The 15,525-nt window shown below is 41.5% G+C and overlaps 1 protein-coding gene across 4 annotated transcripts in view; it reads right to left on the minus strand.

Moving 5' to 3' along the window:
• LOC111244045 (protein phosphatase 1 regulatory subunit 16A-like) overlaps window positions 1-15,525 on the minus strand; it is a 242,917-nt gene that overhangs the window by 44,335 nt on the left and 183,057 nt on the right. For all 4 annotated transcript variants that reach the window (XM_022790598.2, XM_022790592.2, XM_086980736.1 and 1 more), the window contains one exon: window positions 9,019-9,115. In XM_022790598.2, the coding sequence (XP_022646333.1) occupies window positions 9,019-9,115 (97 nt within the window). The remainder of the gene's footprint in view (window positions 1-9,018; window positions 9,116-15,525) is intronic.

The raw sequence follows: 15,525 nt of genomic DNA on the forward strand, positions 1-15,525 counted from the left end.
GACGGATGCCACGAGTAACACTAACAGAGACAATTTCTGCACGATTAATAACGAGCATGTAACAGACATCTACGACTATTAGAGACGTGTCTACTGCAAAGGTTTATTTTGTCTATAGAAGTATAGTTGTATTCGTTTGTACAGAACTACTAGAGTTAAGATACTTCGTGTAAGAGTGAGCGTTGCTATTCGGCATACGAACTCGTAGTTAAGCAGTATTACCCCATTTTCTGCAGAAAAGCATTATCAATAGATGGACGAAAAAAGCTATCACATCTGGATTGATGTCTGTTGGGGTATGGAAAGATAGCCGTATGCATAGGCCAGGTTTACAGATCTGTACTTGTTTGTTGCAAGAAAGATGTCGTTCTCAAACGTATCAAATGGAGATATACAGCACGATCCCTCTATGTAAATTCGAACACCTCGTCATCCCGAAATTGAACTAACTGTTGTCTATATGACGGGACAGAGTGTCGATAGTCATCACAGGCGACGTTTTTACTCATAACTAACTTACAATGCAGATTTTCACTTCAAGATACCGTCGAGATTCGTTACGTTACATGTTATTAAGAATAGCCGTAATAGTATTCTAAAGTGTTAGATTCAGAAACTCTCAGACGCTTTAAGTCGAGGTTCTTAGTCAAAACGAGAACATGAACGATTAGTTAAAAAAAAAAAACAAGAAAAAACCTTTACCATACCTCTCATCATCAAGGACCTTTTTCGGTACTCGTTATGAGAGGATGCCTGTTGACCTTGCGTCAAAGACAACAGCGTAATCCTGAATAAATGTTTCGGGTTTTACGTTTTGTCGCGCGGCTTAGCAAGGTTTTAGATAGCTAGTTCTCAGCACGGAACGTACCTAAAGACACATGAAAAAACCGAAGGATGTCATCCAATCGGCAACTTTATATCCAATCCCTTATATATCGCATAAAATATTTAAAAATATGTATAGCCCCGATAAAAATAAACGAGCGTTAAAGGATTAAAAAAAAAAAACGAGCCGTACACTAAATAAGCATTTATTCAATAAATTAAGTATTTAATATTAATTATGTTTGCAATTTTACTACTCAGTTTGCGCACATATTATCCAAACAGTATGTCTATTCGATAACTATGTTCGATAGCGCAATGCTTTGTGCTTGTATATCAGTTTGCATAGACGGGTACGTATGCTCATCTATGCAGCGGCTCGTTCTCGCAGTACATCCTGTATCCATCCAGGTAACTGCCTATTTTGCCTTATCTTTGGCAGTTAACTAGATTCAATTGTTAATCATATTCCGGCACAGCAATTCTTACTCATTGAAGGGTCGTTACGCATTTAGCGTACCTCAAGGACCTGAAGGGTCCGCTCTGCCCGTTCTTAGCTTTTGCTCGCTGGCATCATCATCCGCCTTAGCTAAACGATATGAACATTAGTATAGTTCGATATAGATAGTTCTCTTGCTGCCGTCTGACTCCATTTCTGCTATACATCGTATTCTGGAGGGCGTTTCATGTCTGATTTGATGAGAATTGACTTTTCGTTTTAACTCCTGCTTGTGATATTGCTTTTTCTCTAGGTCCTCCGTTCCGCAAATCCTCTTGCCTATCTTTGTTCATTGCCATCTTTATTTCCGTTGTCGGCGTCTTCCAGCTTCGTCAGTGGTCCTCCGGTTGTCGCTTTCAGACCGCTCATACGAACCTCCAGCCTTGCCAAGATCTCCGCGCAGTGGGGTTGTCTTCTGTGCCTCAGGGGCTGCTGGCCCGCGTACATTCTACGTTCTAGATCGTACCACTCAGAAAATTTCTGTAGAATGTAGCTATATTCAATTTCCTTGATAGTTCATTAAAAGCAAACCACTTGAACTGGCACCTCGCTATTTCTGAAGCGGCGATTTATAAGTTCGATCCATCTATTCGATCTATCACTCGATCCTTGATCTGATCCCTTTGGAGTCGGGTGGGGTTTGTTAGCCTTAAAAATTCAACTTGGTGCGCTCGACACACGGACCGGTATTCGCGACATCCGTTCGTACTAGTAACTATCGATCAGCAACAAATAGCTACAACACCGTAGGTAGCTATGATAGGTGCAGGCTTTGCAAGCAAATTACTAAAATTGTTTGCTTCTGTTTGGCTAACCATTGTTATTACCATTGCTCCCATGCATTCGATAGATACGTTTACCTTGCCCAGATTTAACTATCGGGTAAACAGGGCTCGAAACCTACAAGTCTTCTAGATTTACTGCAACGTGAGCTTTTCCACGTTAGAGTGATGCTTCATAACCCAATTCCCTGTGGTCTAAACAGCTTCTGAAACGTTTAAATCAGTTAAGAACAAAGTACGTCACTATGCTAGCGGTAGGGGAAGTGTCATCTGGGTTGCTATTATGACGTTTCATAGATGCGTCAGAGCAAACTTTATGTAATTTCACCAAGGTCCACTGAAAGAAATTCCCATATTTGTGGCATAAAGGCCCAACGTACAAAAAAGAAACCGTACCAGGGTGCGTACCGTTCGATACCATCTAATGAATTGAATAACTTAGTAGATTCGAGAATCGCAGGACATTTTCATGTTGCATGCATAGCGCGTCAGGAACTAAGTAGGATTACTTAATGGCAACGCGTTCATAACTACTGGTCCTTAAAAATGGTTGTTGTTTTCGAAGTAACAATACTCACCTTGTAATATTCAAATGCTCACCTCTAAAATTTAAATAAGCCTACTCAGTTTAGGGACGGCTGTGCGTATAAAGAAAAAAACAATCAAAGCTTCAGATAACATTGGCTGTTCCCGCTGACCCTCCTGTTGACTGTTACAGTCGTTATTGCTGCTTACGCAAGCCTGACTTCCGATCGATGTTAGCTCACTAGTAGCAAACTGTCAGTCTAATTTGGCTCCCAAAGGCCCGTTTAGACGAGTCATTTTGCTGAGAGTTGAAAGGATAAGAAAAACATTGGTTACGTTTCGAGCTACCCCCTAGTCCTTTGTCCAGTCACTACCCATACTTATTCTGATCCCTCCCGTTGTCTCAGCATTCTCAATTTCTTCGCTATCGATAGGCGTCTAGGATAAGACCTTTACCTTGAGATTTTCGACAAACGTATCTCCTTCGTTCTGTGGAAAGCAGGTCTAGATCGATTTTCTAGTCCTCAAGCTCGCCCAAACCCGCAGACATTTTGATTCTGCTGCACTAGAGCAGTGTCCCGTTCGTGTTGTCAATTTACTGACTTTCTGCTTTATACATACGACATACAGTAGTAAAACTTGTATTAACCAGTCCCACGTGGCCGTATCTGGTGCCCGTTTTTTTATCTAAGGGTACCAACGGTAGATGATTGGTACGAGAAACGAAGTCAGAAAGAACGGTGAGCTGGGTCGCCTGCGCAGTTAAACCTTACAACTGCTTGTGGGACGGGTGAAAGCAAGTGGGGGTTAGCAGTGCCACGATAGAAGCCATAGACTGCGCAGCTTATAGAACTCTTCGGCCTTGGGTATCAGCGCGCTGTGTAGAAGGATTGCTCTTCACTTAGGGCCGATTGGTTTCTACCGACTATACGCTATGAGCAGGCTTGTAGCGTTCCGCTACAAGCCTGCTCATAACCAGCATTGTTGAGTCAGAACGAGCTAGAGATATTGAAAAACACATATATCGTTTTTATCTAAACCTAATCGAACATCGGCAATCCATAAAAGGCATGATTTTTATAATGCTAATACACACATATTATGAGAAAAAATCAACCAATCACAAAATGCTTGATTTTGCGCGTGCAAAAAATTCGGATGCTCACTGGGGTGTATAACAATTTTAAGAATGATTTTATAAAAACAGTGGGACTTAATCGAGGAAGATACACACGCAACACAGTTATGATACGTAAGAATATGGCGTAGCACGCTATATAAATGTTGTGCATATTGATCAACTTATTTCCAAGGTCATCAGCCAACTTAACGGAGTCGCTCAATTTTTTTAATGTTTGCCGTTGAATTAACGTTGAGGACGTATGGAACAAAATTTCGAGACACGTCATCAATTTATTTCCTTCAGCTTCCTAGGTGGAATGAGAGAATATAATCTATCTTTTCAGGCTTGCAACGTTTTTGTTAGTTACAAATCATTTTTGAATATGCCATAATTTTAATACTTGTAGCACAAAACCAGAGCATAGGCATTAGTAATTAACAAAGAAAATAAAACATGTTCCTAGTATTTGAATACGCTCCAATCAGGTCGCCGAATCAATAGCACAGTCTACCTGCAGGATCGAGAGAAATACGCATATATGGTGCTATAACGCCGTCTTAGATAACTGCTTCAACCATTCGTTTGTCGATTCCTCTAGTTAAGGACATTTAAGTCCTGTCTGGTCCTAGGTACGCCACAATCCTGTGGGGTTACTATAATGGCCGACGGGATGTTACACTATCGTTATCATCGCACCCGTCCGGTAGCGCTGTGCCGACTGTGAATCCTTACTCTGAGGTATGTAGAGCTGGATAGGATTCGTCCTATTCCTCCACGAGCCTATTATATATAGCACGCGAAATATCGTATATTGTTACATATCTACGATTTTTTATGAACGATCGTCAAACTGCCTGCCTTCGGCGGAAAAAAGACTGCCTAATGAGCGAACAGATCATTAAGAACACAGATGGCCATACATATATAAACGTCGTGCAGCAAACAGCAGTACCCACAATGAAGCGGTTTAGCACTTCCAGCTGTGAAAAGCGTCTTCTTTCGCGTTACCGTTTTACGGTTAAGGAAATTGACCCAGATGGGTATGTTTGGTCCAGAATTCGGGTCTGTCCGGGAACACAACAGGAGTTTCAGAAACGACAAAAGCAAGCTGGGTTTACCGCCAAATAAACCGAACTCAAACTAAATTAAGTATGCTTTATATATTGATGAACGACATTTGTGCGTTTAGTAATACCGAGATAGATAGTGCCGTGTTTACACTATTTTGGCAATCGAATGGCCTGCTTCGTTGACGATTGCGTTTTCCTTTTCATTCGTTTTTCGTACGTCTCTGCATAGTTTTTTCTCTTCTGACCAACTGAAATTATATCCCTATGGCTTTACGATTCCACTTTAATGCAAACCGTGACCACTAACCCGTTTGTTTTCAAATATTTTATGAATCTTATTTCTCACTATTACGGCTGAATTATTATGTCGCAGTTGCAAGAAAAGAGAGACTCATGTTGAACTAATTGACTTTTCACATATCCTTCTTGCTACTGTTATTCCTATTGGTTTCATTTGCCCAAGCGACCTTCGGTCGTGTCATCATATTTTCATTAGTCAACAAACGGACAAACCCAGCTACCAGCAGGTCCCATCGATTAAGCTACATGTTCTCCCAAAAGTCTATTGCGTTTCGCTGTCCGGAAATTTTCACTGCGCTAGCCAGCCATCCGTCCCTGCGCACGTTGATGATTCGCCCTTTATAGCTTGCGACTCAATCTATCAACTCTAACTTGTTGCTATGGTTCCCTTTTTATCGAACCCACTTAATCCACTCTTTCCTTCGTTAGGTTGCAATCGCTTTTATTCTTTTTATTTTCTGTCCATCTCTCATACACACAGCAAGAGGGTTGCTTCCGTTTACCGAGTGATCGATTTTCTCGGCCTGCTAACAATTTCTAGTCTTCCTGTCGAAGCTCTACTCTACCAGTTACTTCTTGCTTGCCTTGGTCGCGGGCCATTGTCTTAGCAAACTAATGAACGATAGATGTCGCAGTAGCAGGAATGTAAGAAGCAACAACAGGTTCAAGTCTGGGGTTCTGACACCAAGAAAGATATTATACAACCCGTGCTCCACAAAGCAGGTGTGTGTCTAGCACATGGTCATCTAGAGAGCATGGTGCTAAAAAAGATTGATGAAAAGAAAAAGATGAATAAGCAGCTCGCAAGTAATTTTAATGATGAAACGGGACCAACTGGCTGGATTTCTTTTTCTCTAGACACTTCAAATGCCTACGGCCTCTATTCAATGGGTGTTCCATCGATTTCCTAGCTTGTGTCTATATTCTAGCTTCGCCTCGATACCAGTTATGTACACGGACGGGTGCCGATCTCATATTTGCCACATAGACAAGACCCCATTCTCGGCTGCTCGATTTGCTCAATTTGCGGATCGGATCTGACATTTTGTTTTTCTACAGCCGGTCATGCTTTCAGGCATATACGTACCTGAAACGGCCCAAATGAACCAAAACCATCTGAGTGACTGCTTACTTTTGTCGTTGTTTCTTGACTATACTCAGGATTTTTGGAATATTGACTAACTAAAAAAAGGGACGTATGATATAAATAATAATTTTGAATAAATAATAACATTACCAATAGTAATTAGGTAAATGTCAACCCTGCCTATTGACTGGGAAACGTTTGCCAACATGTAGACGGCACCACAGCATTTCACATGAAGTGTGATAAAAGTAAGCATTCGTGCATTACGTCACGTAATGCCATTGATCGATGGACTCAGAATGATCTATCAATAGTTGCACTACCTAAAAATTAATAGTAACATGTATACATAAACCATGTGGCAATAAACTCCTAACACTGAAATCTTAATACGCTTTTATAGTGCTCATCACTTCCAGTCTGACATCAAACGAAAGTCGGCAATAGCAGGTCGCATATGGAATGGCATTAGTAAGCTAAAGCCATAATGTGCCTATTCCTAACGCTTTGAGCAGCACACATTAGACCCTGGCATACAATTTAAGGTTCGGCACGAAAAAGGTTTACATGGGGAGAGAGAAATGCAGTTAAGGAGTTACATTAAATTAAACATCTTGTCATACGACTATCCACTTCTGCAGTCCTGTTCCTCTACGCGATTGGATCTAGTTATGCTTTGTGAATTTTGATGAATCTTGCTTGAAATGCAGATTCGGCGCCCACATAAGCATCAACTAGGTTGGGTCGATCGCCTTTAACTTAGCTAAATGGTCTGTTTTTTAAGACGTTTGGGCCCAACGACTGTAATTGAAGACGCCTCTCAGCGCCAAGGAAAAAAAAACTCATATTTTGAGGTGTTCCTAACTCTGCGCCCACCAGCTCCTACTTATACTGCAGATGGAAGCAAGACGAAAATGATGAAGAGAAATTGCTGCTGGAAGCCGAAAGGGTATCCATAGATTACGAAGGACACCCATACCAAAAACAGCATTCCGACTCTGGCAATAGACATAGCCGATTCCCATGCGTAATGGATATAGCTAGCAGATGAGTTTTTCCCTATTCAACGCTGCTCCAACCTAGGACTCCTACTGACATCCTGCCCTGGCCACATAAGTTTATACGCTTGGAACAGTGTACGCCAAACTAACAACTTAGCTACTTAGTAATTTGTTTACTGTATCTCCGGCGGGGGGGGGGGGGAGACGATCAATGTTTAGACCGGCTGGGGACGAGGTTTATTCGATATGGCAGCGGGTTTAACCACGTCTCACAGCGGAGCGGCATTTCTGGCGAAGTACTAATGCGCATGAATTTTTGTCGTTTATGGCTGTGAGTCGTACTGATGTTATTGATCACATGTTGACAGAGCTTATCCATCAAAGGATCTCAATAATGGACTCGGAGGATCTAGTGGAACTAGATTATACTTTTCAGTCTCAAAAGATCCGTATTTGGCTCTCTTCGACATATATTCAGCCAATAATAATAATGTTAGATACGTGTTTATGTAGACGGCCCTCAGCTTCCATGCATCTTGACAGAGTATCACTTGAACATCCTCTTAGTGATAATGCGACTGTCTCTTGAATGTACGTTACTAATTACCAACTTGATCTTTGACCCCATTAAAGTTTCGTATAGATGACGAACGGCTATTATTTAGGGCTTTCGAGTCTACATAGGAAAAAGGCACTGCGCATATGGTTAAAGGAGTAGCTTTCTTATCCATGTTTTTCTTCGTTCGATTTATAGTACACAGCTGCTGTTCACAAGAATAAGTACCGCATCTTTGAGGTGGAGATCTAGTTTTTATTAAGATGTTAACTATTGTGTACGATGTAATAATACTATGTGAAACATAAGTGGGGTCAACTCTGCGTGATCTATATCGAATTTCTGTTTTGAACCTTGTACCATATTTTCTATAGAAGACTTCATTGCATGCTTCTTATTGGTCGCCATATATATATATATAAAAATATATGCGCATACGTGCAATATAAAATAACAAAAAATAGGCTTATACATACAACACGTTTAGATACAGCTCATTGTTATGTCAGGGTTTTGAGGCCAGGAAAGCTATATCACGTAAATGGATCATCGTGTTTCTTTTCTGATTCCACCTTCCACCAAACAAAAACATCTTAGGGTGTCTCAAGTCGTATAGAGGGTCCATCCACAAACAACTTGGAAATGTCTCCGGTAGTCCATGACATTACATTCCCATTTTTACATCCTTAACCACCAGCTTTGGCCACAGATCAGACCCTGTAAGGCTTATCTATCCTAGATATTTTTACTGTCAGATGGTCGTCCTTATATTTATCAGACCCATTGTCTTGTCAGCATATGGCAGGTTATAGGCCTCACGCGCTCGTTAACGACGTAAGATATATCAGCAATCAATGCTGCTCAGGCTGCTGTAAGGTTAGACCAGCCGGTGCAGGCTTCTAAGGTTTGCTGCGCTACTCTTCTTCTAACGGTTGGGAAAAGGACGCCCGGGACAAGCCTCGAATAAAAGGTCATTCACTGCTTTCTTCTAGAGATGAGGTCAGCTTAATGGACGGCTTTGTTGTGTACATGGTGTCACTGCCCTCTTTCGGAGGTGCCAAAAAAAAAACTAAGCCTTAGGTTTTTTACTATACTGAGCCGGTATCATAAAAGATTTACGTATGTAAGTACGCGTAACGTCGTAAATCTACTACGACTCATAAGGAAATTCGTTCGTACTTATTTTAGGGAACAGAAATATTCGTTTCCTGAAAGAACAAAAATAATTTGTTTGCTCACCGAGCACTTACCTTCTTCGACATCGTTACGGGCTGCTGCCTCGAGCAACATCACGCTTGGAACGAAGTGCACCTTGTACTCAACAAGCCGTCCTCCACCGTTATTTAGCTGCAATTATAATATCGATTAGTTAGAAATTATTATTTTATGTTATAAATTATATTTAACCGTAACAAATCTATACTGCTTAATAATTCCTCTCACACAAGGCCTTTCCTAACATCGTTTTACTATTCCTATATATTACGTAATATATATCAGTATATATTCATAGGAAATTATCGCTTTGTGCAAAACGATCGTCTCAAATTAGCTACCAATCATTCTAGCCAACGTCATTTAGTTTAATCTCTTTTGTCAAAATCGGCTTCTTCTGCTTTGCTGACAAAAGAGTATCGGCCAAAAGGAAAACATAGAAAGCTACCCTCTCTAACCTTGTCGATATACCCATCTTACTGTCATTTGCTAAACCTCTCAACAGGAGGTGCAACCAGCAACAGAAGTAGCTGGAACACCTCGAGGCACCAAGGTGCTTTTTTCATCATAGGACACAAGCGAAAGCAAAAGCGTCATAAACATCGTTAGGTTCTGAATCTGAGTTATTTTACCAGCTGATGGAACTTTTGTTATTGAAAAATTTTGATAATAATAATGCCTATTTCCGTAGAGAGTCAGTTTCATTTGCTGGAAGCTGTAGAACGCAAAAGATGCTGGTAATCTGAAGCACAATTGTTTCAACACGAAGTCCACGAACCATCTCAATTAGCTAATTCAGTGGCCTTTCCTTAACCTCTTCCTCCTAAAAGAAACAAATATTTCGAAAAAGCAAAACTATAGGTGTAACCGTAAAGATCGTGGGAGAAACGGCATGTACGTTGCCCATATCGCGAAGCTGACGTACGTTCAGGTACTACAGTTTAATGCAGTGTGCGTAAAGTTCGAAACTGGATACCTATCGTAGTAGACATATATATATATATATATATATATATATATATACTATTAGTATACCTTGTGCTTCATGCCTAACGTGGCTCGAGCACACGTTTGTTACAAAATCGCCGTAAATAATTGTGCACTGTTCTACTGTATTGTTAAAAAGGAACATTTTCTGAAGTTATACTAATTTTGTAAGATATGCTAGTCCTTAGGGAACGCCTAGGGTGCTATGATGCTAGAAATATTGAACTTTTTAACCACACAAAATTTAACATCCGCGACAATAGTAAAATCAAGCTTTAGTCAATATTCTATAACGCTTTTACTACAGTCTATCGAAATGTTCACCTTCTACCCTGCTTAATTACCGATCATGCTATGTGCCATGCTCCTTCCAGCAGAGATAATACGAGAAATGAACGTCTCTATCCGTTGATTTTTAACAGGAAAAAATATGCTGAAAATTCATTGACGCAAACTCGAACTTATTCATCGTCAACCTTTAAGCCAAGTGCGTTCATCACGGTATCCTTTCAATGCACGATTCTCAAGGGTGCGCTTAACGGTGCATCAGTTCTTCTATAGAATGAAAAGGATACAAAGGGACAGGACAAAAGGGGTTCGGAACAAATTCAAGGTCCGACTCATTCGTCCCTGACTCATTCGTCTACGTTGCTTTTTTTTTAGTGTTTTTGAGGGCAAAATCATGATTAAATGAACTGTATGGCACTCGAAGTCAAGCAGCTGACAGATTCTTATGAAAGCTGTGAGTATAGAGCAGAAAACCTTCGCTAACGCGTCGAAACATGACAGCCCGTCGTATGTGGCCGTACAGAAAAAAAGACAAGAAAAGTCTCTGATGATCAACGACAATACTAAGAAGGGCTAGGTGAAAAAAGAACGAATGATTTCTGCAATGTTACCTTACCTAGTGTGCCTAAATAAATTTCCTTAGCTAATAGGAAGCATTGACTTTTCTTTTATTGCTTACACCGTGACATACAATTGCAGCTACATGTACGCTGTGGATTTAAAGTAGGTAGTTGTGCCGAATATTAGTCTACATAGTTACAAGTCTGGCACGACTCAAAAGACAAACCAAATTGTATATATATGTCTTTTTTTTTTTACAGGTCCTTTTTACAGGTTTTTTTACAGGCGGTCACATGTTTTATAGGCGACACAACAAGTACCATCGCATTGAGTCAACGGTGCGGCTTATAAAACGTCGCTGTAATTGGCCCTGCCTATCACAGCGTCAGTATACTTGCCCCGTATTAAATCAGGCAGCCTAACTGAGACTCAGAATATTTTCTCACCTATGCAGTTATATTTATGGCTGCTACTAGACACGATTTATCGTCGACGAACAGGTCAAAATGGTAGAACCTCCGTTTCTCTAAAGTCGAATAGATTCTACAGAGCCAATACAGAGATAAGGTCAAAGCTTTGTTCGTTCCTAATTGGTCGATCCAAACACATCACTAGTCTTTCCCTAATTCGAATTCCGCCTAGCCTGCTATTCCACAAAAACTGCACCTTTGTTATCGTTGCTTTCCGGCAATGCGGCTACGCAAGATTTTGCCATACAAAAGACCGAAGCCTTATGCGCTGTCTGTCCTTCATTGCTAACTGTCTTCAGAGAGGCCTGTCGACGACAAGTTAACAAAATTGTGTTTGTAAGCCATTATTTCATAAAACATCAATGCAGAACTTGTCATGCACGCCATATTGCTAAGCACAATGAGAGAAACTGCTACTTGATCCCAGGTGGAGCCAAGTACTGTTCCCACCGGAAGCGGTACATGATATGCTGAACTGAAGAAGCGTCGTCTTGTGCATTCATTTAGCGGGCGCGAAAGCCACAGATATCCGTAGCGCGCATTGAGCCTTTGCATTCACACACTCCTTTTTGTATTAGTCAACAACGCCTATGGCAACGCTAGGCCCTTCCAACCAACGACGTTGTCTTTTCATTGAGCTTTAAAATATTACATCCAGTACTCTTCCTACGCGCTAAGGCGTAACGACATCATGTCAGGCTGATTGTTTCCCCATGTGAATTTCTTAGTCGTCACACAGGATGGTGATATACGGTGCTGTGTTCTATTAAAACACAGGCAGATTCTTTTCTGATTCTTGCGGTACCTCCCGGTCGAATCATATCGAGCACAGTCGTATTCGAGTCGGCAGGATAATTCGACATTGCAGAGAGACTTAAAAGTACAAGCCAGGAAACTTCCTGCGATGTCTATATACAAGCGGCTGAGAAGCCTGTTCATTGAACGTATACCCGAAGTCTGCCCAGGCTGTATAGTATGTCCCATGTGCAGTCATAAAGGATGAGAAAGCTTACGAGTGCACTGAGGAAGGATTTCCTTTCTGGTTGGTCCTGTTTTTTTTTTTCGTTTTCCTGGCAGCGTGCTCTAACAATACAACATAAGACTTGAAGACCTTTCTGCAGTCGACATCAAACAACTGGGTCATAGAGAGCCGCCGGCGAACCCACTCCACGTACACTCTTATCCATACAAACAGCGTAGGACCTAAAAGAATGCGGAAAGTTACGTTGATTACGTGGACATACGTCTTTTCCGTGAACGTCCCGCAAAAACAGAAGACCGCTTCAGTAAGACTCGGTGGATGTCGATCTCGACTTAGACAAGGCGTCCTGACTTTTAATGTTTGTTGCCTGTAAAACCCTCAAACTTGGGACCAAGTACAAGCAGCGCACCCTATAGGGGTATCGTCGGCCCAGAAATTCCGCTTCACATGGAGCGAGTTCTATGTTAGCAGCCGACGGGATAATGTATCAGCTTATTAATTTTGACCCCTGTTTAGTCACGTGGATCACCTGTTTCTTTCTCTTTATCACCATTACAGGATGCGCATGTAGTGTACGGTTGTATGCTCGACAATGCGGCCTGTATGCGTGGTCATAAAAGTGTTTAGCCTCCAGAATACAGCCATGCATAGAATGGAAGCATTGTATGATCACGCATACAAAAATAGAAACGTAACAAATATTTTCAGCCGCTCTAAACACTTCCATTTAATATTGCCATACCAGATTAAAGTCACAGGATGGATGTCGGCGGAACAAGAAACAAGCCCGTTCCTGACTGAAGGAAACAAGAGTATTGGGTTGCTCGGTAGCGGCCCGGCTCTTGTCGACCCTTGGTCGTTGCTACCCTTGGGCTAGTGACATACTGTTGTGCTGTTGAGTCAATATACTGCGCTTTTATCGAAACCACTGCCCTGAAAGCGGGTGGGAGCACGTTTTTTTTTTTATATTTTCGAATATTATATAGTTATAATCGTGGGCCAGTGGGGTAATGATTAGAAAAGATATTATGAACATACATGTACACTGCTTGGTTATTTATTTAATGCACTATGCGCTTGCCGGCTTTGTAAACTAGAATAAAAATGTTAAGACACGGTGTTTATGTACTCACCAATGAGAGCGACTTCTATATATCAGTAGCTTACGACTTGATACATTAATCAAAACTTCAGCCGTCAAACCCAAATCCAAAACAGAGAATACGATATATTCATTCAGCTCAAACAACTAAAGTCTTTACGACCGTTTCTAGCGCTGCCGCAAATGTTGCTGTTGTATCCGCTTCCCTTTAGTAACCATATCATGGATCATCCCTACTGCAATATTCCTAGATTTTGAGCGCTGTTTGAGTGTCTCTCGCAAATTAAATAGGCAACGAAATCGGCAGTTCCTCCAATTTGGACCGCGCACGACAGTATCTGAACCGCAATTGATTGCCTACGTCGTGCGGGACTTGGACGGAGGTGTGTATCAAAGACCAGGAAATGGGATTTTCACTGTAAGTGGGGTTGCATTTGCGAGACAACTACGTTACGGAATTAGAAAACTGAGCGTGGGAACTGCTTTCTATGCTTCCAATTTTATTAAGATGAGGCGCTAGCGAACGCACCTACCGCCGACTGCTATTACGTGAAAGCAAGACGTAGAACGTTTATTTTATTTTCAATGCTGATATGCGGAAGTGGGATTTTTGCGCGTGCGAAAGTCCAATGTTCCCCGTTATTTCAAGTACTTTGTCCATAAAGACGCCACAATGGACGATAGTAGTAGAGACGGCTTGTCTCACTTGTTCAATTCTATACCGTTCTTTAACTTCCATCTTATTGTCGAATTTACTAGTTTTTTTTTTCCTCTAAATACCATTAACGGACGGCCGAGTAAAACGAGTTGACAGCGCTCCTCTACTGGCCTTTTTCTATTCATGGTGTTTAGTTGAAAACGAAGGCCATAAGTCTGCGTTTGTGCACACAAGACAATGATTTCGATTTCTGTTCTCAGTTCATACTTCAACGCTCTAGCCAGAGCCTAAACTTTCATGTGGAAACCTGCCATGGCATAGCTTCCTACATCTGATTTCCTTCAAAGCTTTGAGGCTTAGTCCTGCGATCGTTGATTACCTCTACAGTTTTTTTTTGCTGACTCAAATACTCCAGTCTGTGCCGAGTAAAGGGAAAACGGGAAACGAAATAACTTACTAGCAGCTTCGCCACTCGCAAAAAGCCCACTAAAAGAATAGACGATCTCTGTTCAGAGCGCGTTCATCTGCATCAGCCGTTGTTGAACGCGACTCTTCGTCATTAAACGAAAAACGATCTGTTTAAGTAGTTTTACTGCATAAGCATTTTTGCAATAGCACAATACAGCCCTGTGGTAGAGCTCCGACACGCTTTTCGACATCCGCAGCACTTCGGCCATTGCTGATGAACTCAAATGGATTCAAATAAGAGCTGTTTCTAGGTACAGGGTCCTAGTAGTCTAGCTATACTTGAAAACGTAGCTGCGTTCGGTCTCTACGCTGACTGCCACGATTCTCAAAGACGCTAACAAATGGCTGTCACCCTACATTGATCTCTGCGTACCGCAGTACCAGAGCCGTTCAAACGCTGTTGGCGCCTACGAAGCCTCAAATAGATTTAAAATGAGCAAATAGAAACGGTACTGGCATCAACGATCATGAATGGAATTTTTAGGTTAAAAGCATGACTTTTAATATTTCATTCGCGCTGTTGCCGCCTCCGTTCAGTTGGTAGGGACGAATCGGTCCCGTTTAGATGAACCGGCGTTTTTACTGTTGGCATCATCAAGCAGGTACACCGACTGTGAAAGACTTTAAGTAACTGCGATTGCAAGATCATCATAGTATGATCGTAGATAAATACAGTGGTCACTGCGCTTGCTATATGGGCTTATGGCTGAAGCATTAGTAAACTGGTTGGGGGCGGTGAAAAAGCTTTTGGTACATGTCTTTCTGTTGCTAGGAGCACTCTTAGAGTTGCTAAGCAACCTACCCCCACTAAAATTCAGCAACATTTTGAATCGAGATGAGAACCAACCTTAAGGTTTAGCGGAGGGCATCCTGCTGAAGAGACGACAGAAACTGAGCTTAGATATGATCTTCGCTTCAAATCCTTTTCTTCTCCCTGTCCTTTTCGACTAACTGGTGGGTCGGCAGTGAATTGTTTTATTTAAAACCAACTGCCATTCATAAAAATTCGAGGAGGAAGTCTAAGCA

This window comes from Varroa destructor, unplaced genomic scaffold (genome assembly GCF_002443255.2).
Source record: "Varroa destructor unplaced genomic scaffold, Vdes_3.0 BEIS01000002.1, whole genome shotgun sequence".
In the NCBI taxonomy this organism is placed as follows: Eukaryota; Metazoa; Arthropoda; class Arachnida; order Mesostigmata; family Varroidae; genus Varroa; species Varroa destructor.